Source organism: Scyliorhinus torazame, chromosome 13 (genome assembly GCF_047496885.1).
Source record: "Scyliorhinus torazame isolate Kashiwa2021f chromosome 13, sScyTor2.1, whole genome shotgun sequence".
NCBI lineage: Eukaryota > Metazoa > Chordata > Chondrichthyes > Carcharhiniformes > Scyliorhinidae > Scyliorhinus > Scyliorhinus torazame.
Window position 1 is genome coordinate 193,417,871 of NC_092719.1, and position 23,711 is coordinate 193,441,581.

The 23,711-nt window shown below is 41.6% G+C and overlaps 1 protein-coding gene across 8 annotated transcripts in view; it reads left to right on the top strand.

Moving 5' to 3' along the window:
* Positions 1-257: 257 nt before the first annotated feature.
* The window catches only part of nisch (nischarin), a 73,867-nt gene continuing 50,413 nt past the window's right edge, over positions 258-23,711 (top strand). For 6 of the 8 annotated variants that reach the window (XR_011934193.1, XR_011934194.1, XM_072472653.1 and 3 more), the window contains exons 1-9: positions 258-447; positions 3,678-3,761; positions 6,474-6,656; positions 9,147-9,195; positions 9,665-9,828; positions 10,364-10,459; positions 12,067-12,162; positions 15,129-15,281; positions 23,237-23,305. Coding sequence is in view for 6 of the 8 variants with exons in the window: in XM_072472653.1 (XP_072328754.1) it covers positions 364-447; positions 3,678-3,761; positions 6,474-6,656; positions 9,147-9,195; positions 9,665-9,828; positions 10,364-10,459; positions 12,067-12,162; positions 15,129-15,281; positions 23,237-23,305 (978 nt within the window). In the remaining 2 variants the exon portion in view is untranslated. The remainder of the gene's footprint in view (positions 448-3,677; positions 3,762-6,473; positions 6,657-9,146; positions 9,196-9,664; positions 9,829-10,363; positions 10,460-12,066; positions 12,163-15,128; positions 15,282-23,236; positions 23,306-23,711) is intronic. The other 2 variants (XM_072472654.1, XM_072472655.1) reach the window with 2 other exon arrangements.

Consider the following 23,711-nt stretch of genomic DNA (forward strand, 5'->3'; position numbering starts at 1 on the left):
TTTCCTTTACTGAGATGTAAGGTAATGTAATTACGAAGTTTAAAAAAATTGCATCAGAATTTTTCTTAAAGTTTGCCGTTATATTTGTAATCTGCAACAGTGACAACGGTTGCAAAGCCATTTGCACAGAGGCGATTGGGACAAGCTGTTTATCAATGATTGACGGGTGGGGCTCAGGTTGATGAGCTGAGCAAGGAACAAGTGACGGGCCAGCGCCCCTTGTGCGCATGTCAACAAAGTTGTTGTTGCAGCTGGCGGCTGCCGGGAGTAGAGGCAAAATGGCGGCGGCGATGCGAAGTCAGGGCTGAGGGAGAAGGGTATCTATTCACCTCCCTCTCCTTGTTTACATTTATCAGAAACAGGATGGACGCGGGCCGGTTTGCGGAAGGGCAGTGCGAGGGAAAAGAAATCCGCATCATCGGGTCGGAACTGGTGGAAAATTATACGGTGAGAAAGACGTTCTGGTGTTTGGATCTCGGCGGCTGGGACTCGGGACAGGGAGAACTTCGGAATGTGGGAAGAGGGAAGGGGAGGAACCGATTTTAACATGGGTGAAGAAGTGGAAAGGATTCTTCCACTCCATCGCCTTCTGCTTTCAGCGGCGTCGCCCTCCTTCAAACAGCACCTCAATCTGTAGGAAGGGGTAGTAATCCAATTTAATCTAAAATGGGCCATAATTGGACATTATTTATTGAATATGCTGCGGAAATGTTTCTAATGTGATATTACGCTTATAACAACAGTCCATCTCATCGACCTGTATAGAAGTATTTATAGCATAATATGGAGCAAGGCATATAACATACTCTTGTGTTTTTTAACGTTTAGGTGGACTCAAATGTTTGTTTTATTACAGATCAGTGTACATTCTTCTGACCTACATTTCCACAAATGCTTGCGTGGAGGCCAGAATGGGAACAGATTTCACTTTGGAAAATATAATTAGACCAGCCTAACTGCACCCTTCAACAATAGGGTGCAGAACATTTTCCTCTCTCTTTCATTGTCTAGAAAGTAGATCAGAATGCTGTCTTCTCTGTGGACTAATCCGTATCTTTATGGCTAATTTGGACATGCCCAACAGATTGTGATGAGACCTTCTTGCAGATGCTATTTCTTCCATCTTAGAGGTTTCCATTTTCTTAACTCATCTATAGATAACTTGATCGATTTCTTTGCCTGAGAATCGGCTCCTTCCCCCAGATGTATTATTATCTAGTGACCTCCCTGGGGCTGAGAGATTGTCTGTTCCTTAAGTGAAGGTAGAATTGTTATGATGTTTGAATAACAGCTGACATTTTGTTAAGGTTTACACATGACTAACAGTTAAAGTACTGGAACGTGCCTCCAACCTTATTATCTACTGATGGGTCAGCATGTCTCTAATTCTGGCCTTGTGCACATTCCAAATTTTCTTTGACCATGGCTTCAGCTGTCAAAGCCCTTATTTCTGCAGTTCCCTCCATAAACTTCTCTACCTCTGATGTCAAAACTGAGAACTACTAATGTTAGTTTAATTCAAAACTCTGAATAAATTATCGTAGGGGTCTTTCACAGTAACTTCATACTTGTGACAATAAAAGATTATTGTTATAATTCCTGGGCTTTTTATCCAAATTAAAATTCCAACATTATTGGAACCTGCCTGATCTGAAGTTAGAAATCTATTTGATCTAATCTTGGAAATATACAATGCTAGTAACAATATTTTAAGTTTTGCACTTGCAGTACTTTGGTAGTTTTTGTACCTTGTGGTTTAGGAAGCCATAATTTCCTGGTTTGGGGTTTTGTTTCTGGCTGGTCTTTTGTTTTTGTGTCTTCTACACTAAGGTTTGTTAAGCAAATAATATGTATTTGTGGGGTTGGGTGGCAAGAAAGAATTAAAACTCCTGTTTGACTTTTCATATCCAGTCCTCTTAAATGAGAAACAAACTTCAAAGCTTTTTGATTTGAGACAGGCCTGACTTTGCAGAGTGAAAGCAAAACAATTTTATGATCTGAGTCAAAGAAGTCTGTGAACCACTCCTGCACTTCCCAATTTTCTGTGTGGATATTTTGCATTCATTCTTCATAGTACAGAACATTTGTTGAGATGCAGATTATTGCACATTGTGGAGCTCAAGTCTGATACAACCCATCTTGCTGCATGAATATTTAGTAAACTACACAAGTGGTCAGTGCATGAAAGCTCTTAACATTACAAATGTTTAACAGATTTCATGGTCTCTTGAATTTAAAAGTTAAAAGCTTTATACTTAGTTGATGTCCAATTCTCGGGTAACTGATCAGGGAAACCGGAGCGTAGCCTTTAAGATTCTTCTTGGGCTGCCTGTCTATTTGATTTCTAGTGCAGTATGGTTAAATATTACTTTTGATTGAATTCAGTATGGTTAGTTAATACTTTTGAGCTGAATCTTGTCATCATCCACAATCCTGGCAATCAACACTTTCAGCTGGATTTCCTGAATATTGGGGGCCTGATTTCACACCTCAGCCCACAGGTTGTCCAAATGTCTGGCTCGGTTGTGATCAGCTGATTTGTGAAGAAAGGGTTGAATCTAACATCTTTCTTGTCCGTGTGGATAGGTTGTTCACTGAGCCTTGGAGGATGGTGCATTTTTGTTCTGGATAGAGCATTTTGTATAATTGGTTTAAAAATATTTAAAATTAGTACAGATGTGAAATAAATATTTTAAATTGTTTTATTGAACAATCTAAATATTTGTGTTTTTGAATAATAGCTTTAATTAAAATTGCTTCATCTAGCTTCACCATTGCAAAACTGATTAGTTTATGGACAGTGGAGGGAGTCTCTTCCGCCTCCGCCATGGTGGAGACCGTGGCGAAGGCGGAAGGGAAAGAGTGCCCCCAAAGCACAGGCCCGCCCGCGGATCGGTGGGCCCCGATCGTGGGCCAGGCCACCCTGGGGGCACTCCCGGGGGCCAGATCGCCCCGCGCCCCCCCCCCCCCCCCCCCCCCCCCCCCCAGGACCCCGGACTGCCCACGCCACCTTGTCCCGCCGGTAAGATAGGTGGTTTAATCTACGCCGGCGGGACAGGCATTTTAGTGGCGGGACTTCGGCCCATCCGGGCCGGAGAATCGCGGGGGGGGGGGCGCCAACCGGCGCGGCGCGATTCCCGCCCCCGCCGAATCTCCGATGGAGGAGAATTCGGCAACCGGCGGGGGCGGGATTCACGCCAGCCCCTGGCGATTCTCCGACCCGGCGGGGGGTCGGAGAATCTCGTCCCTTGTCTTTTTTGTGTGGCAGAGATTGTGGATTTGGGAGGTACTGTCGAAGAAGCCTTGACAAGCTGTTGCAGAGCATCTCAATGCAAACACTTTGTGTTGGTCTTGGAGGAAGGGAATGTTTAATTTGATGGGGTCTAAGATTTTTATTGCGGTTAATTTGGTTTTATTATTGTTTTGGCATCAGACAGAATTCTTGTGATTTTATGCTGACCTAATTTGTTTCTTTTCCCATCATATTGATTCATTATTCTCCTCAAAGAGAATGAAAGAGCTTAAAAGTAATAGCTTGATGTATTGTGGGTTATGTTACAAGGTTAGTGACTTTTAGCAGTTGGCAAAACATCAAATGTGTGTATCCCGTCCTTAATTATTTAAATCACTGCTGCATATTGGTAGCTGTCACTAATGAAAGCCTATAACTTCTTTAGGTGTATATCATAGAAGTGAAAGTTGGGAATCATCAATGGACAGTTAAACACCGCTACAGTGATTTTCATGAGCTACATGAAAAGGCAAGTTTTGCATATTGTAAAACACTTGTATTTTACTAAGATTCTTTGTAGTAATTAAATGCTAGATGTATACACCCTCTGCCAAATTTTCTGAAAAACAGGTTCTGCTTTGAATTCTGACATACAACAACAACTTTCGTGTGGCTTTTAAGCAGGGATGCACTTCAAATTCATGTGTGGCTTGTACACCAGATTTCAGTATCTGCTCCAATGGTCTAGGAAACTAGCTGCAGCCTTTAAATCAATTGGCTTCAGTGATCTTCTCAACCAGTGGTTATCAAATCTTTGGTAAATATTAGTACACTCCGAGTTTGCCAAAGACAATATTAATTGTCTGAATAAACACAGGCATATCACTTATAAATTGCTTTCCCTATTAAATAGTATCAGAAGTAATGCTTGAATAAGTCTGACATCCCTTTTGAACCACAATGTTTTGGTTTGCAAATTTGTAGTCTCAACAATTTGCTCTGTGACTTGACCTGTTGCTTGTGACATGCTTAATACTTCCATGCCAGGGTGCATTGAAACCTTGCTTTCATAATTACACCTCCCCATAATTTTGTGTTTCTGTTCTTGGCTTCCGTCATTTATGTCTGCACCAGACCTGGCTGCTGCCGCTGCTGCTTTGTGTTGGTTGATTGTGTGTTAATTGCAAAGTTCAGATACAATAAGCTTAGACTACATATACTGGATAATTAAGCTGTATTCTGTGCACCTTAAGCCCCAGTTCCAGTATGCATAAATATATCCTTTTTAATCAGATTGTAATTTGGTTGAGCAAAACATGGTAATGGAATTAAAAATACAAATTATCTGACCTTTATGCATTCCAGTACTCAAGAAAGCAAAACTATTTGGAAACAGTGATTGCGCTTAAAGACTACAGAGTGGTAAATGTTACACATCTGTACAAGAGAGGGCAACTGAAAAACTAGAAATGGGAAACATTTAATCATTTTATGAGTAAACTTCTGGAATCTATAATATGGTGATGAAATTGGTGTACACTGAGACTTGACCTAATTGGGGTTGTCATCATAAATTTGTAAACGATCGATAGAGCTTGATTGAAGGAATCTGATTATATACACAAGTGAATGCAGGAGCCATTTTACTTTGGGGGCAGCAAAAAGCTTGATATTGATATGTAATCTTTAACATAAAGGGACACCCTAAGCCATTTTGCAAGTGTACATCAGGAAGATTAATTTGGAGACACGGATACGTTTAACGGCATTAAAAATAAAAACAATAGATTATTGAATTTAGATCTGGACATTCCGTTATAGGAAATTTTGAGCAATGGGGGAAACTGGAGATTTACTAGAATGTTACTGGGAATAAAAGGTAATCGTTACACAGACAGTGTAGAATAAGTGGAACATTTTTGACTGGAACAGAGAAGATTAAGGTGCAATTTAAGCAGTTTTCCAAAGGTAAATTGCAAACAATTGTTCTAAATGATTGGTGAATTTGAAACGAGCAGACAAAACTTCAGGTTAGCTGCAGATACAGGATTGAGATTTATTTGCTTTACTGTGTGGCTAATGAAACAGAAATTTCCAAATAATTTAAAAGGATTGGCTAAATAATTTAGAAGGCCTCTTTTAGCAAAAAAAGGACAGGGAAGTGGGTTTTAAATATTTGGTTTAAATAGAAGCTCGCACAAGCACAGTGGTGAACAATGGCTTCCTGTGCTGTTATTTCTGTGACTATCTTTTTAGAATTCCAATTTCTGAAAAATCGTAATTCTAAAGTGTTGAAGTAACTAACTGTTAATGTGAAGCATTGTTGTGTTCTTGGGATACGAGTGCATTTATTAACCATCTCAAGATGTCATGTGGTTTCTGGTTGACTTTCCTCTCAGTAGAGATTTTCATATATAGCATGCTTATCAGGCTATTTAAGAAAGTATTAGTAGTCAATGTATGTGGGACTAGTCACATGAATGCCAGAGATGATTGGATTCCATTTTGATAGCTTTAACGGTCAGTTTTGTTTTGCTTGTACACAATAAGAGTGTGCAACACACATGCCCATCTGAAAGAAAGCTTATTCCACTCATGCTGGCTAAGCCAGGTCAGTGTGGATTGTAAGGACACATATTTGGGCACTCTTCCTAAAACTACATTGTCAATGCCCACGTCATTGAAGCTGATCCTGCATTAAAGCTGTACTTGTTAAAAAAGGTTTGATGCTGAGATTGGAGAAGATAAATATAGAAAACAATTGTATGTGTTTTCCAAGGGCTAGTCAGTCAGTGGGAAGTATGATTGTTCTACAGACTCTTTCCACGAGTCTCTCCGGGAAGCACTAGCTCACTACCTCCTCAATGATGAACCTTTCCAGTGGAATAGAAGATTTGTAATGAATAATACTATAAAAAAGGCATTGAGCAGGGTGCTAGCATGTTCTCCATCACTTTAGTTCTTTTCTGTAACCACCATCAGTGAAATCTCTTATAATGAATGTACACTCTTCGCTGCTCCCCAGGAAGTTAACCATCATATTGCAAAATATCTCTTTGGTTCACATTCCTTCATACTCTAGTGAATGCTTTGCAGTTTGAGCTGATACCTGCTTTGCTTAATTTAAAATGCAATTGTCCGATGTGTGAAGTTCCTTATGATTCAAGTGTGCGAAAAATCGATGGCCTTTGCCAATTCAGTTTTCGGAAATGTATTCTTTAACATTTTTATTCTGTTTTAGCTAACTGCAGAAAAGAAGATTGACAAAAACCTACTTCCACCAAAGAAGATCATTGGCAAAAATTCCAAAACCTTTATAGAAAAAAGGCAGAAAGAATTAGAGGCCTATTTGCAAACTCTTCTCACGAAGTTCCCATATGCTGCACCAAAAATGTTGTCATTTTTTCTGAATTTTCATCTGTATGTAAGTTTAAAAAAAAAAAAAAATCTTATTCTGTGATATGTTTGGTGCTTAAGAATTTGTTTTTTGTTTTATACATTTAAAATCATTGGGGCAACATGGTGGCACAGTGGTTAGCACTGCTGCCTCACAGCGCCAGGGACCCAGGTTTAATTCTAGCCTTCGATAACTGTCTGTGTGGAGTTTGTGCGTTCTCACTGTGTCTGCGTGGATTTCCTTCTGGTGCTACTGTTTTCTCCCGAAGTCCAAAGATGTGCAGGTTAGGTGGATTGGCCATGCTAAATTGCCCCTTAGTGTCCAATGAAGATGTGTAGGTTAGCTCAAGGGGGTGTTGGGATAGGGTGGTGTGGGGGGGGGGGGGGGGGGGGGTGGTGGTGGTGAGCTTGAGTGGGAGTACTCTCTTTCAGAGGATCGGTGCAGATTCAATGGTCCAAATGACCTCCTGCACTATAGGGATTCTATGATGATGCTCTCAATTGTTGGATTCATTGATAAATGCATGTACTGACATTTTTTTAAAGTGCAGTTCCTTGCTCATGTATTGGTGTCACTGGCAAGGTGGTTATTTTTCCATCCTTACTTGCCACTGTAGGCAAGTAATGTGCCTTCTTAACTGCTGTATGCAACAATTTGATGCAATTGAGTGGCTTGCTTGGCCACCTTCATGGGGAAGTTAAGAGCTGACCATGTTGGGACTACAGTTACATAGAGGGCAAATGTGGCAAGGATGGCATTTTTTCTTCCCAAAAGGACATTAGTAAACCAATTGTGATTTTATAATGGTGTGACAGTTTTATAGTCACTTTTACTATAACAATATTTAACCAAATTTCAAAGAATTGAGGCACATTCTCTATTTCTCTATGTTATTAGTTCAGGCTTCTGGTTACGAGTCCAATAACACAATCTCACTCTATCACAACAATTTCTAGTGCTCATTGGTAAGAATCAATACCGCAACAATTTCTCATGCTGATCTGTAAGAATCAATGGGCAGCATTATGGCTGAAACCAATGCCCCAAATTTTGTTGCATGGTTAATTCGACACTTGTTTATCCTACACTTGTTTATCCTATATGTGCAAAATGAAAATTCAACTCATACTTATAAAAGCAGTAACCTTGTATATGGTTTGATGTTGCTTCCTGAAAAAATTCTGCACCCCTGGCCAATTTTCAGTTCTTTTCTTCCTATCTACACCTCTCCATGATATCTGAACTCCTTCAATTAAGGCCTCTTGACCAATCAAGATTTAACTCGCTGCACATCCACAACTCCTCAGATTCTGAAGCAGTCCATGTCCAAACGCTGCAAGACCCGGACAATATCCCGGCTTGGGCTGACGGGTGGCAAATAACATTCATGCTACAACTCCCAGTCAATGACCATCTCCAACAAGAGAGAATCTACCATCGTCCATGACATTCAATGGCATTAACATCACTGAATCCCCCACTATTAACATCCTTGGAATTACCACTGATCAGAAACTGAATTGGACTCACCATATAAATACTGTGGCTGCAAGAAAGAGGCTAGGAATCCTATGGCAAGTAACCCGCCTCCTGACTCTCGAATGCCTTGTAGATGATGGACAGGCATAAGTCAGGAGTGTTATGGAATGCTGTCTACTTGCTTGGATGAGTGCAGCTCCAACAACACTGAAGAAGCTCAACACCATCCAGGACAAAGCAGCCTGCTTGATTGCTACCTCTTCCACAAACATTCAATCCCCTCCCCACCAATGAACAGTAGCAGCAGTGTGTACCATCTGCAAAATGTACTGCAGGAACTCACCAAGGTTCCTTAGGCAGCACTTTTCAAACCCATGACTGATACCATCTAGAAGGACATGGGCTGCAGACACATGGGGACACCACCTGGGGATTCCCCTCCAAGCTATTCACCGTCCTGACTTGGAAATTTATCATTGTTCCCTCACTGTCACTGGGTCAAAATCCTGGAATTCCCTCCATATTAGCACTCTGGGTGGACCTACACCTCTGGGACTGTAGCAGTTCAAGAAGGCAGTTCACCACTTCCCATCTCGAGGGCAAGTAGTGATGGGCAATAAATGCTGACCTAGGCGTCCACATCCTGTAAATGAACAAAAACAAGAATTATCTTGAATGCGAGGCAAAAAGCATTGACAAGAATTATAATTCCCTATCTTTGTCTCATCAATATGAAGTATGAGAAAAAAATCAGGGAATATTTCTGCTTTTCGAAAAGCGTCTTTTACAGTAGTTTGGAAACACAGTACAAAAGATGCAGCTAATCACTGGATAAACTCTCTGCCTCTGGATAGTTTAATGAGTGCTGTTTGCATCTTGCCACAGAGCTGACTAAAATCGGTCTGATTTGTAGACAGGAAAAAAAGAACAAACTTTTCACAAATTTCTGACTCTTAATGGTCAAGCACACATCTAGATCACATTTGTACAGATGTGAATCTTGTAATTTGAATTTTAGAATATTGTGTTCTGTTGCAGGAGATAAATGGCATTACGGCTGCCCTTGCTGAGCAACTGTTTCACAAAGGTATAGTTTTTCATTTTGAATGCTAAAGGTCTTGACTTTGTGGGCTGCTATTGCAAATTTGTCTACCTGGTTTTCTTTTTAAGACTGCAATAATTTCAGTGGGATAATAATGAAGCATGAATGGAATTTTAAGTTATGGATAAAATGGAAAAAGGTTCTCCTTATAACTAAACTTCGACAATATGATGCCAGGAAACACAATCTTGTATCATGAACTTAACCCTCATCTAAAATTTGAACTTGGAATTCTGCTGTACAGAAGCTTCCTTGGCATGATTGCTTATTGAAAGGAAGGAGAGATTTCATTTTAAGAATTAGCCTTATTAGTTAAAGTAGCGGAAATAAATGTCTTCTCAGTAAACTTTCCATCAATTAATATATCTGTTCTAAATGTATCCCAGCTTAGTCTTTATCAAGTGAAGTGTCATTTGTCTACAAATTTTAAAATATTTTTAATACAATTTTATAGGTGAGCAGTTGCTCTTGGTGGGTGAAGCTTTTTGCCTTAAACCACTACAGTTGTATGCGATCACCCAACAGCTGAGGCTGGCCAGTCCCACCTGTGCCAATGGTGATGCCAAGACTGACCTTGGACACATCCTGGACTTTGCTTGTCGACTCAAGTACTTGAAGGTAAAAATCAATTCTCTAAAAATTGTAAAGTCTAGTGTATGACGGAGACATTTTGCACTGCCCTTTATGGCTTGCAAATTTGAGCCTTTTGATGCTCTTGTACAACTGTAATTTTAATTTGCTTATAAAGGTTGCTGTGGTGCAACCAGTCAATTATTGTTTTCAGGAAAGGAAAATATTTTATTACAAATTAGAGAATCTTATTACTTCTATGTTTCATGGGTAGAATACATTGGACATTGAAAATAATTATTTTGAGCTTCTGTCTGTCTTGATCAGGCAGTTTAAGGATGCCATTGACCCTTCTTTGCAACTGCTTTGTGGATTAAATGCTTTGATTCTATTTTGCATCACTTCGCAAAAAGCTTAGCCGAGATTTAAACTTGACGTAGGAAACAACATCTTCCACGTCCATGCAGCAAAGAAATACTGAGCTATCAGTGCAGAATTATCTTTATTTTTTTAAAAGTCACTTGTGTCTCTTTAATTTTAAATTGTGAAGGATTATAAAAAAACTCATTTTTTTCACTAACAGATAGCAGGCACCAGAGGATCTGTTGGTAGCAGCAATATTCAAGAACATCTCCTTAAATTTGATTTATCAATTTTCAAGTCTGTCCATCAGATTGAGGTTAGTAAAGGAGAAGAGATAATTTAGTTGACGATAGCCCATTTTTTGTTTGTTTTAAAAAGTTCTCCGAATACGGTAACTTATTTCATAATTTCCAGCGAAACAATAAATAATGGGAAGTATATTACATGGCAAGGTACCTATGCTTAAGAAAAGTAATTACTAATGTCTTGAGACAAATCTTAGAAAAGATCAGCGCTTTTCTGGTTTGCACAAAGTAGCATCAAGCAACTTGTGAGGAAAGAATCAAATTGAGTTCTTTTTCCTTCAACTTGCCCAGAAATGCCCACAAATTACTGAAGCTTTTTAAATGGTGTAAAATTTTATTTCCAGCAATCAAAGACATATCTATGTGCAACTTCAGCCGAATATCTCCTTTTATGGCTCTGTCATATTTTGCTTCAAGGTTCCTTTGAAAAATGCTTTGGGATGTTTTATCATGTTAAAGGTGCTATATAAATACAAGCTAATGTTCTTCACGACTAATTAATTACTTTAGGCATGCCAGTCTGTTTGTGCGCAACCAGGTTCTGCAAACAGCAATGAGATTAATGACCGGATAATCTGTTTTTGTGGTGGTGGATGAAGAATGAATGTTGACGAGGTTACTAGAAGAATTCCTCTGCTCTTGTGTCACAAAATCTTTTGCACTCACTCAAGGGGGAAGATGGGCCCGTGGTTTAATGCTTCATTTGAGAAATTGCACCTGCAAAATACAACTTTCTTTTACTGTTGCATTCCCTCCTGTTCAAATGTATGTGCCAAATCTGTGATGTACTTTGTCCATTTTGGACACAATGTTATATGGGCAGTAGTGGGTACAATGGAGACTCTCAAAATGCAGCCTAGTATAAGAAAATAGGAATTTGAAGAGTTATGAACATTTGGTATTATTAGAAACAGAGGAAATTATAGTATGAAGATGTTTAAAATTGTGAAAGGATGAAGTACAATAGGTAGAAATACAGTTTCCAGTTATTGGGGGGTCCAGTATACTGGAATTTAAGTACAGGATTAAAGTAAGAGATTTGGGATAAAAAGCAGAAGAACATTTTTTTGCACCGGGGTGCAAGTTGTGGAATGTAGGACTAATATTGAAGCAGAGATCTGCAACATTCAGTAGATGATAGAAGGAAAAGGGACAGATGGGCAAAAATTTGAGAACACTCAACAATAGATTCAAGAACGGCTTCTTCCCCATTGTTACCAGTCTCCTGAGTGGCCCTCTTATGTACTAAACTGATTTCTACACATCTTCACTACAGTTGTAGCAGTATATATGCATCACCCGATGTCTATATTTATGCATTTACATAGCGTATTTATCGTATGTTCTATGTTTTCATGTTTGGAACGATCTGCCTGGACTGTACGCAGAACAATACTTTTTACTGCACCTTGGTGCACATGACAAATTTAAATCTAACATTAGATTAAATTGGTCGTGTGAAGGGAAAACATGGAAAAATTGTGAAGTTTAATTTGAATATAAATCTTGTTTCACACTCCAATAATTTGGAAATTTGTAAAATGTGTTTAATCTAATTTCCTTTATTATATTCTATTTGTTTTTTTGCAAATTTAATGTTTGCATTGTGTTGTTACAGATAAATAACTGTGAGGCTAAACAAATTATTGGACTTCCTTCCCTGAAGAATTCACTGGCCACAATGAGTGTGACTTTTTCAACAGCTACAATGAAAGTATGTATATGATTTTGTGTATCTAAAGGTGGATAAGTCACCTGGACCGGATGGACTACACCCCAGGGTCCTAAATGAGATAGCTGAGAAAACTGTGCAGGCATTAGTGATGATCTTTCAGGAATCACTGGAGGCAGGAAGGGTCTCAGAGGACTGGAAGGTGGCTAATGTAACACCGCTGTTTAAGAAGGGAGGGAGGCAGAAGATGGGAAATTATAGGCCGGTTAGCCTGACTTCAGTCTTTGGTAAGATTTTAGAGTCTGTTATTAAAGATGAGATAGCAAAGTACTTGGAAGTGCATGGTAAAATAGGACTGAGTCAGCACGGCTCTGTCAAAAGGAGGTCGTGTCTGACAAATCTCTTACTTCGAGTTCTTTGAGGAGGTAACGAGGAAGTTCGACAAAGTAGAACCAGTGGATGTGATTTATTTAGATTTCCAGAAGGCCTTTGACAAGGTGCCGCATAGGAGACTGTTAAATGAGTTAAAAGCCCATGGTGTTAAAGGTAAAATCCTGGCATGGATAGAGGATTGGCGGACTGGCAGAAGGCAGAGAGTGGGGATAAAGGGGTCTTTTTCAGGATGGCAAGCCGGTGACTAGTGGTGTGTCTCAGGGGTCTGTGCTGGGACCACAGCTTTTCACAATATACATTAATGATCTGGAAGAAGGTACTGAAGGCACTGTTGCTAAGTTTGCAGATGATACAAAGATCTGTAGAGGGACAGGTAGTATTGAAGAAGCAAGGGGGCTGCAGAAGGACTTGGACAAGCTGCAGAGTGGGCAATGAAGTGGCAAATGAAATACAATGTGGAAAAGTGTGAGGTTATGCACTTTAGATGGAGGAATTTAGGCATAGATTATTTTCTAAATGGGGAAATGCTTCGGAAATCAGAAGCACAAAGGGACTTGGAAGTCCTTGTTCACGATTCTCTTAAGGTTAATGTGCTGGTTCAGTCGGCAGTTAAGAAGGCAAATGCAATGTTAGCATTCATGTCAAGACGGCTAGAATACAAGACCAGGAATGTACGTCTGAGGCTGTATAAGGCTCTGGTCAGACCCCATTTGGAGTATTGTGAGCAGTTTTGGGCCCTGTATCAAAGGAAGGATGTGCTGGCCTTGGAAAGGCTCCAGAGGAGGTTCACAAGAATGATCCCTGGAATTAAGAACTTGTCACATGAGGAACGTTTGAGGACCCTGTGTCTGTACTCGTTGGAATTTAGAAGGATGAGAGGGGATCTTATTGAAACTTACAAGATACTGCGAGGCCTGGATAGAGTGGACGTGGAGAGGATGTTTCCACTTGTAGGAAAACCTAGAACCAGAGGACACCATCTCAGAGTAAAGGAACAATCCTTTAAAAGAGGATGAGGAGGAATTTCTTCAGCCAGAGGGTGGTGAATCTGTGGAACTCTTTGCCACAGAAGGCTGTGGAGGCCAATTCACTGAGTGTCTTCAAGACAGAGATAGATAGGTTCATGATTAATAAGGGGATCAGGGGTTATGGGGAGAAGGCAGGAGAATGGGAATGAGAAAATATTCGCCATGATTGAATGGCGGAGCAGACTCGATGGGCCGAGTGGCCTAATTCTGCTCCTATGTCTTGTGGTTGTATGGTCTATATTGAGTATTTATCTCTTGTCTGAAGGTATGTGATATGGCTCCATGAATGATTTGACACCTTTATTTTGCAGCAGTTTGCACTAGTAAGCAGACAAGAATGAAAGCGGTAGGAGTTTATTTTGGTGAAGGAGTGAAAATAGAACATAAGTCCAATGGGCCTTTTGGCTGGGCATGGACCAGTTTGGGCCGAAAGGCCTGTTTCCATGCCATACATTCTATAAAGTCACGTCTGTTTGTAAGTCTATTTTTAGACAGCAAGGGCTAATTGATTACAATTATTGAAACATGTCTGGATGTGCTAAAACAGACACCTATTGGTTTAGCACTCGAGCACAGATCAGAAGTGAGTTTTTTGGAGCATTAAATGTAGCCTCCATGCACCCCATTTCCAGTGAAGGTGTGAGATGTGCTGGCTGATACAGAATGGAGTGCTTCATTATGTCTCTGGGATCAAGAGTGAAGCTGCACCGGTTCTCAACCCCATTAGTGGTCTGATAAGACCATAAGACATAGGAGTGGAAGTAAGGCCATTCGGCCCATCGAGTCCACTCCACCATTCAATCATGGCTGATTTCAACTCCATTTACCCGCTCTCTCTCCATAGCCCTTAATTCCTCGAGAAATCAAGAATTGATGGAGGAGGATGCCTTGAATCTTTAGAAGGTAGCAGGGCAAGGGACCGACTTTGGCCTCTTCACATTTGCACACTTAGGACTCAGCCTCAGTAAAGGAATAGCGGTATAATTCCAAGTGTGTGGTGTGTGGCTTGGAGGGAGCTTGTGGGTAGTGGCGTTTTGGTGTGTCTCATGCTCTTGTCCTTCTTGAGACTCTTGTTCAGCTGGACAAGATTGTTAATTGAACCACTTGTAATCCATAAGACTGAAAGTGGAAGATCAAAATGGCAAGTTTCAATTTGGGGAAGTTGGGGAGATAATTTTAAGAAGTTAGTGATCACATCCTTGCATTATGAACAAAACCATGTGGCACAGTGGTTAGCAGTGACTCAACAGTGCCAGGGACCCAGGTTCAATTCCAGCCTTGGGTGACTGTGAAGATTTCACGTTTACCGTGTCTGTGGCTTTCCTCTTGGTGCTCCAGTTTCCTCCCAAAGTCCAAAGATGTGCAGGCTAGGTGAAACTGCTGCTTTATGGGGATACAGTGGGGTATGGGCATAGGTAGAGTGTCCTTTCGGAGTATCGCTGCACACTCGATGGGCCGAATGGCCCCCTTCTGCACTGCAGGGATTCTATGAAATGTTTTTAAAGTTGGGAATTCTTTGTTTGTATGAGTAAGTGATGCCATTCTCCATTCATCAGATATTTGCTAAAATTGATTTGTTTTAATTAGGATATCCTTGTGCCAGAGGCTTCTGAATTTGAACAGTGGGAGGTGGAGGGGATGGCATCTGAGCACCCGGTTGCGGCTGTTATCCCGAGATGGAGCATGCTGACCACACTAGATATGAGTCGTAACCAGATATCTAATATTGATGAATCAGTGGTAAGGAAATCTATAAGGTCAATATGTGGTCACTCATATTTCAGTTGACTGCATTCTGTGCTCCTAACTATCCTTTCTATTTTTTTCCCTTTTTGCCCTTTCTCTTCCCTGCACCTGCAGAGAAATACGAAAAACAGGAACAAAACCAGAAAAAGCTGGACAATCTCAGCAGGTTTGTCAGCATCTGTGGAGAGAAAACGGGGCTAACGTTTTGAGTCTGGATGACTCTGTCAAAGGTTTGACAAAAAGTCATCCAGACTATAAATGTTAGCTACATGTTCTCTCTACAGATGCTGTCAGACCTGCTGAGATTGTCCAGCTTTTTCTGTTAATGTTTCCGATTCCAGTATCTACATTAATTTGCTTTAATCAAAAAAAACGATAGCTATGTCAAATTCTGTCCCAATCCTTCATGAGAGATCAGCTAGGAAGAGTATCTCTGTGTTAATTGAAAAGATTTTTGTCATAGACAAGGACAAATTATTGCGAATAAGATTGTTTGAATCCAAAATTTCAAATATTATTTGCCTCTTAAGAATTAATTTTTAGGGCAGCACGGTGGCGCAGTGGTTAGCACTGCAGTCTCATGGCGCCGAGGTCCCAGGTACGATCCTGGCTCTGGGTCACTGTCCGTGTGGAGTTTGCACATTTTCCCCAGTGTATGGGGTTTCGCCCCCACAACCCAAAGATGTGCAGGGTAGGTGAATCGGCCACACTAAATTGTCCCTTAATTAGAAAAAATGAATTTATTTAAAAAAAAGAATGACCTTTTTCTTCCTTTATTTGTTCTATGTAAGATTATTAAAAGTCGGGTTGAGAAAAGAAAATTAGTTTGTTTCGATATAAAATTCATTTACATAGGTTCTCAAAACATTGATTTTTTTTTTTAACCATAAATGACCACTTAGGTTGAACTGAGTATGTGCTTAGCAAATATGAAACTATCCAATTTTAAATTTGGGTTCTGTAAACTCACTTACCGTTTCCAAAACCACATGCTTGTACATAGATTATCATAGAATTTACAGTGCAGAAGGAGGCCAGTCGGCCCATCGAGTCTGCACCGGCTCTTGGAAAGAGCACCCTACCCAAGGTCAACACCTCCACCCTATCCCCATAACCCAGTAACCCCACCCAACACTAAGGGCAATTTTGGACACTATGGGCAATTTCTCGTGGCCAATCCACCTAACCTGCACATCTTTGGACTGTGGGAGGAAACCGGAGCACCCGGAGGAAACCCACGCACACACGGGGAGGATGTGCAGACTCCGCACAGACAGTGACCCAAGCCGGAATCGAACCTGGGACGCTGGAGCTGTGAAGCAATTGTGCTATCCACAATGCTACTGTGCTGCCGTAATTTTGATTGATTTGAAAAATAGATTGGATAAAATATAATAGAGTTGCAAGAAAATCTGAAAGATATGATAAATTGAATTATTGTGTTTTTGAAAGGCTTCCAAATTGTAAAGCTTGCTGCTTATGAAGCTTACTGATGTGTGGTGTGACATTCTACTTATTTTAATTGTCCGTTTGATCCCTATATAGGCATAGGAGAGTCCGAGGTCAGTTTGTGCTCTTTTTTGCTCATTTGCAGTGATCTGCTTTATTTGTGTTGTCAAGTGGTCACATTCTTTCACTGAGTATGTGAGGTTAAGGGTGTTGCCTAGGGTATGACTCTGCACAGTACTCTGGCCGTTGCAACCTTCACGATTAATCCTTTCTCTCTGCCTATTTAATCTAGCTTCCAAACATTAAAATCACAGTTGTTGAAAGTCATTTTGCTTGTCTTGCATGTCACCCTCGCAATAAAATCAGTGAAATTTGAATAGTTTGTAGTTTAATATAAACTACGGTAACGCATATGGCACAGTGGTTAGCACTGCTGCCTCACAGCTCTAGGGACCCTGGTTCAATTCCAGCCTCTGGTGACTGTCTGTGTGGAGTTTGCACTTTCTCCCCATGTATGCGTGGGTTTCCTCTGGGCGCCCTGGTGTCCTCCGACAGTCCAAAGATGTGCAGGTTAGGTGGATTGGCCATGCTAAATTGCCCCTTAGTTTCTAAAAGATTAGGTGGGGTTACTATGTTACGGGGATAGGGTGGAGACGTGGGCTTAAGTAGGGTGCTCTTTCCAAGGGCTGGTGCAGACCCGATGGGCCGAATGGCCTCCTTCATGAGACAGCAGTAAAAAATAACTTTAAAATAAAGGGCAAAATTATAGGATAAATGCAGTGATTGTGATTTTGGACACTGGTGCACAGTGGTACAAGGTGGGAAGTAATGGTTATAATTCAGCTAGGTTGTTTTTGACCTCTTAAAGGATGTCAAGAAGTGAGCTGCCTGCCTTTCCTTAATGGGAGAAATGAGCTGTAGAATCATGAGTGAAAATTAAGAACTTGTGCCATTAATTGGAAAATAATTAATCATCCTCAAAATCCAGCTCAGATGGTTTGGACATATAGCACGTACAAGTGACAGTAATCCTTAAGACATGTATTCACAACTTGAACTTGGGCACTGCCCACGATGTCAAAAGAGTTTAGTATTCAAGGACTCCATGAAGGTGAACCTCAGATGTGACTGGGCAGTAAATGCACAAGACCAAACTACCTGGGGAACAATGTCCTTCAAACAGCGAAGAACACAGGCTGCTAAGCACAAAAGGCAATTTAGAAAGACCAGGCAGTCTCCATGAATTCAGACATTTCATCCTTGCCCACACCTTGAGTATCCAAGCAGACCTGCAATCTAATTCAATAGCCACGTTCGAACACACAACTGGGGAACTTAATGAATTATTCTGGGGAATGTTCCCTTTTACATTGGATTGGAGATTCTAAGACTGTTCAACAGATTTCATATTCATGTTACGCCATAGTATGTAATGGAATTTTTTCCCTCAAAGAAATTCAAAATTGCTGGCTCCTTTTATCCCTGTTGCTGAATATGTTTCTAGCCTGCTAACCAGCCCACTTATGTACCCGAACATTTTCATGAGTTAAGATCACTTGTATCATTGTATCATATCGCAGAATCACCAATTTTAGAGAGTTCACTTGGGCGAGTAGCAACAGTATATATATATATATATATATATATATATATTTTTTTTTTTTTTTTTTTTGAAGGGCCTAACGGGTGTTCAATCTTTTCCTTTTTTTCCCCCTTTTAAATTTCTTTATGAACTCTGATCACAAGACGCTGGTTTAGCACAGTGGGCTAAGACAGCTGGCTTGTAATGCAGAACAAGACCAGCAGTGCGGGTTCAATTCCCGTTCCAGCTTCCCCGAACAGGCGGCGGAATGTGGCGACTAGGGGCTTTTTACAGTAACTTCATTGAAGCCTACTTGTGACAATAAGTGATTATTATTATTATTATCAGAGGGGATGGAGGCTAGGGCAGTTGTGGGGGGGGTGGAGGGGGGGGGGGTGGAGGAGAGGTGGAGGAGAGGTGGAGGAGAGGTGGAGAGGTGACGGGACATACCGGGGAGGCCTGGAGGGGGGGGGGGAAGAGGGGGGAACCTACCGGGGGAAGTCCCGAGCGGCCAGGTCTCTGGCACTGAGCCTGGCTCTGTGGCTCAGAAGGGAAGGGGGAGAATAGAAAAGCAATAGTGATAGTAGACTCAGTGGTTAGGGGAATGGATTGGAGATTCTGTGGTCGCGAAGGTATGTTGTCTCCTGGAGCCAGGGATGTCTCGGATCGAGTCTCCAGGATTTTTAAGGGGGGGGAGGGGGAGCAACCAACGACATAGCTAAGAAAAGGGATGAGGATCTAAAAAGTGATTTTAGGGAGTTAGGTTGGAAGCTAAAGAGCGTGACAAGCAGAGTAGTGATCTCAGGATTGCTACCGGTGCCACGTGCAAGTGAGTCAAGGAACAGAGAGCGAGTGCAGCTGAACATGTGGCTATAGGGCTGGTGCAGGAGGGAAGGCTTCAGATATGTGGATCATTGGGATATCTTCTGGGGAAGGTGGGACCTGCACATGAAGGACGGATTGCACCTAAACTCGAGGGGCACCAATATCCTGGGTGGGAGGTTTGCTAGACCTCTTCGGGAGGGTTTAAACTAGTTTGGCAGGGGGGTGGGAACCAGAGCTATGGATCAGAGGCTAGGGTAGCTGTTGAACAGGCAGAAGTAGTATGCAGCAAGTCTGTGAGGAAGGATAGACAGTTGATAGGGCAAAGTTGCATTCAGTGGAATGGGTTAAAGTGTGTCTGTTTCAATGCAAGGAGTGTCAGGAATAAGGGAGATGAACTTAGAGCATGGATCAATACTTGGAACTACGATGTGACCTTTACGGAGACATGGATTTCACAGGGGCAAGAATGGCTGTTAGATGTTCCGGGGTTTAGATGTTTTCAAAAGAATAGAGAGGGAGGTAAAAGAGGAGGGGGAGTGGCACTGTTAATTACGGAGTGCACCACAGCTGCAGAAAAGGAGGTAGTTGAGGAGGGTTTGTCTACTGAGTCAGTATGGGTGAAAGTCAGAAACAAGAAAGGAGTAGTCACTTTATTAGGAGTTTTCTGTAGACCCCCCCAATAGCAGCAGAATGATGGAGGAACAGATTGGGCGGCAGATCTTGGAAAAGTGCAGAAGTAACAGAGTTGTTGTAATGGGTGACTTCAACTTCCCTAGTATTGACTGGAACCTCCTTAATGCAAATGATTTGGATGGAGCAGATTTTGTCAGGTGTGTACAGGAAGGATTCCTGACTCCATATGTAGATAGGCTGACTAGGGGGGAGGCTATAATGGATTTGGTGCTCGGCAACAAACGAGGCCAGGTGTCAGAAGTCTCGGTGGGAGAGCATTTCGGTGACAGTGACCACAACTCCTTGACTTTTACCATAGTCATGGAGAGGGATAGGAACCGACAGTATAGGAAGGTATTTAATTGGGGGAGGGGAAATTATACTGCTATTAGACAGGAGCTGAGGAGCATGAAGTGGCAACAATTGTTCTTGGGGAAATGCATAACAGTAATGTGGGGGTTGTTTAAGGAGTACTTGCTGCGAGTGCTGGATAGTTTTGTCCTACTGAGACGAGGAAGGAATGGTAAGGTGAAGGAGCCTTGGATAACAAGAGAAGTGGAGCTTCTAGTCGAGAGGAAGAAGGAAGCTTATGTAAGGTTGAGGAAGCAAGGATCTGACTCGGCTCTAGAGGTTACAAGCTAGCCAGGAAGGAACTCAAAAATGGACTGAGGAGAGCTAGAAGAGGGCATGAGAAAGTCCTGGCCGGAAGGATTAGGGAAAACCCCAAGGCGTTCTACACTTATGTGTGAAATAAGAGGATGGTCAGAGTGAGAAGAGGGCCAATCAGGGATATTGGCGGGAACTTGTGCCTAGAGTCTGAGGAGATAGGGGAGGCCCTAAATGAATATTTTGCTTCAGTATTCACTTGAGGACGGGACCTTGTTGCTCATGAGAACAATGTGAACCAGGTTAATAGACTCGAACAGGTTGATATTAAGAAGGAGGATGTGCTGGAAATGTTGAAAAGCATCAGGATAGATAAGTCCCCTGGGCCTGATGGGATATACCCAAGGTTACTACGGGAAGCGAGGGAGGAGATTTCTGCGCCATTGACGATGATCTTTGTGTCCTCACTCTCCACTGAAGTAGTACCGGATGATTGGAGGGAAGCGAATGTTGTTCCCCAGTTCAAGAAATGGAATAGGGAAATCCCTGGGAATTACAGACCCATCAGTCTTGCGTCTGTGGTGAGCAAAATATTGGAAAGGATTCTGAGAGATAGGATTTATGATTATTTAGGAAAACATAGTTTGATTAAAGATAGTCAGCATGGTTTTGTGAGGGGCAGGTCATGCCTCATTGAATTCTTTGAGGATGTGACGAGACACATTGATGAAGGTCGGCAGTGGATGTGGTGTATATGGATTTCGGTAATGCATTTGTTAAGGTGGTATGCTCATTCAGAAAGTTAGGGGGCATGAGATACAGGGAAATTTGGCTGTCTGGAAACAGAATTGGCTGGCCGAAAGAAGACAGCGAGTGGTAGTGGATGGAAAGTATTCCACCTGGAGATCGGTGACCAGTGGTGTCTGCAAAGATCTGTTCTGGGAGCTCTGCTCTTTGTGGTTTCTATAAATGACTTGGATGAGGAAGTGGAAGGGTGGGTTAGTGAGTTTGCTGATGACACGAAGGTTGGGGGAGTTGTAGATAGTGTTGAGGGTTGTTGCAGGTCACAACAGGACATTGACAGGATGCTGGGCTGAGAAGTGGCAGATGGAGTTCAACCTTGATGAATGTGAAGTGATTCATTTTGGAAGGTCGAACTTGAATGCGGAATACAGGGTTAAAGGCAGGAATCTTGGAAGTGTGGAGGAACAGAGGGATCTTGGGGTCCACGTACATAGATCCCTCAAAGTTGCCACCAGGTTGATAGGGTCGTTAAGAAGGCGTTTCGTGTGTTGGCTTTCATTAACTTGGGGATTGAGTTTAAGAACCGTGAGGTTTTGCTGCAGCTTTATAAAACCCTAGTTAGACCACACTTGGAATATTGTGTCCAGTTCTGGTCGCCTCATTATCGGAAAGATGTGGATGCTTTGGAGAGGGTAGAGAGGAGATTTACCAGGTTGCTGCCAGGACTGGAGGGCATGTCTTATGAAGAAAGGTTGAGGGAGCTAGGGCTTTTCTTACTGGAGCGAAGAAGGCAGAGAGGTGACTTGATGGAGGTGTACAAGGTGATGAGAGGCAGGGATAGAGTGGATAGCCAGAGACTTTTCCCCAGGGTGGAAATGGCTGTCACGAGGGGACATAATTTTAAGGTGATTGGAGGAAGGTGTAGGGGAGATGTCAGAGGTAGTTTCTTTACACCGAGAGTGGTGGGTGTGTGGAATGCACTGCCAGCAGAGGTGGTGGAGTCCAAGTCATTAGGGACATTTAAGCGACTCTTAGACAGGTGCATGGACAACAGTAAATTGAAGGGGTATAGGCTAGGTTGATCTTAGATTAGCATAAATGGTCGGCACAGCATCATGGGCTGAAGGGCCTGTACTGTACTATTCTATGTTCTATATCAAGTGACGAGACTAGCGCCCAGGGATTGACAGAGTTGGCATGCAATTAAGAACGTCATTGCATATTGGACTGATTGCAAGTGAATTGGAGCACAAAACAAAGAAATCTTGCTACAATAGCGCTTTGGCGAGATCTCGCTTCGAGCACTGTGAAAAGCATTGGTCTCCCTAGCTAAGAATAAAATTGCATTGGAGGTGATAATGAAGGTTCTAGGTTGAGATGGTAGTCCTATAATGAGAGACTAAGTAAATTGGGTCTAGTCTGTTTGGGGTGTAGAAAAATGAGATGATCTCATTGAAACATGTGGTAGGGTAGGGTAGCTACGGAGGTTGTTTCCTCTAGTTGGGGAATGTGGAACATGGGATCATAGCCTCATGATAAGGGGCTGATCTGAGATGAGAAATTTCTTCACTAGAGGGTTGTGAATCTTTGGAATTGTCTACTCCAGAGGGTGTATGTTTAAGTGAGATGGGAACATGTTTGATGTCTCATCGAATCAAGGGATATGATTAGTGGGCGGGAATGTGGAATTGACGCAGAAGATCAACCATTATATTGAATGCAGAGCAGGCTTGAGGAGCAGTGTGGTCTAGTCTTGCTCCGATTTCTCATGTTCTTATGTTACAAAAGCTGTTTTAACATCCAGTTAGCAGGTGTTCTTCACTCTGGCATAATTAGTCTGCTTGACTTTTTCCCCAATGGATAGATGGTTGGCTTCAACTTCATCCAATGAACCAGTTTATGAAATAGAAATACATTATGTTAAGTTTCTATACATTGTGATTTTGTAATTCATTAATTACATAGTCTGTATTTTGTTGGTCATTTTGAATTGAATCGGTTCTGTTGCTTTATCCAAATTTGCCATGCTTTAGTATTGTAATGAATATTTTTTGTATATATTTTTTTCCAGAAATTAATTCCTAAAGTGGAATTTCTGGATCTAAGTTACAATGAAATAGCAGTAATGGAAAATTTGCAGGTAGGACAATCACTGAATTGTTTGGAATTGTGTCGAACCTGCAGTGTTTGCCAAATATCAAAGATACTAATTACTCCATAATCTTGAACGACCGGTGAGTTACTTTTTGTGGTCGGTCTATACTGTTTAGTAGGAACCTGAAGCAATTTGAAATGAATGGCGCTTTTGAAAATAACAGCAGCAGCTTTGATTCGTACAACATAATTTTTAACATAGAAAGCCTTTCAGAGTGGTGTAAGGAATAAAACAGATGTTTAAGTCAGAGAATGAAAGAATAGAATGAGTGTCCAAAGACATGAAAAAAGCTTGATTTTAAAGACAACCTCATGGGAAGAAAAGCTGGTGGAGGAATGGAGCAGTTTTGGGAGGGAATTCCAGAGTTTGGTTTGCATTGGTGGGGTTGAGG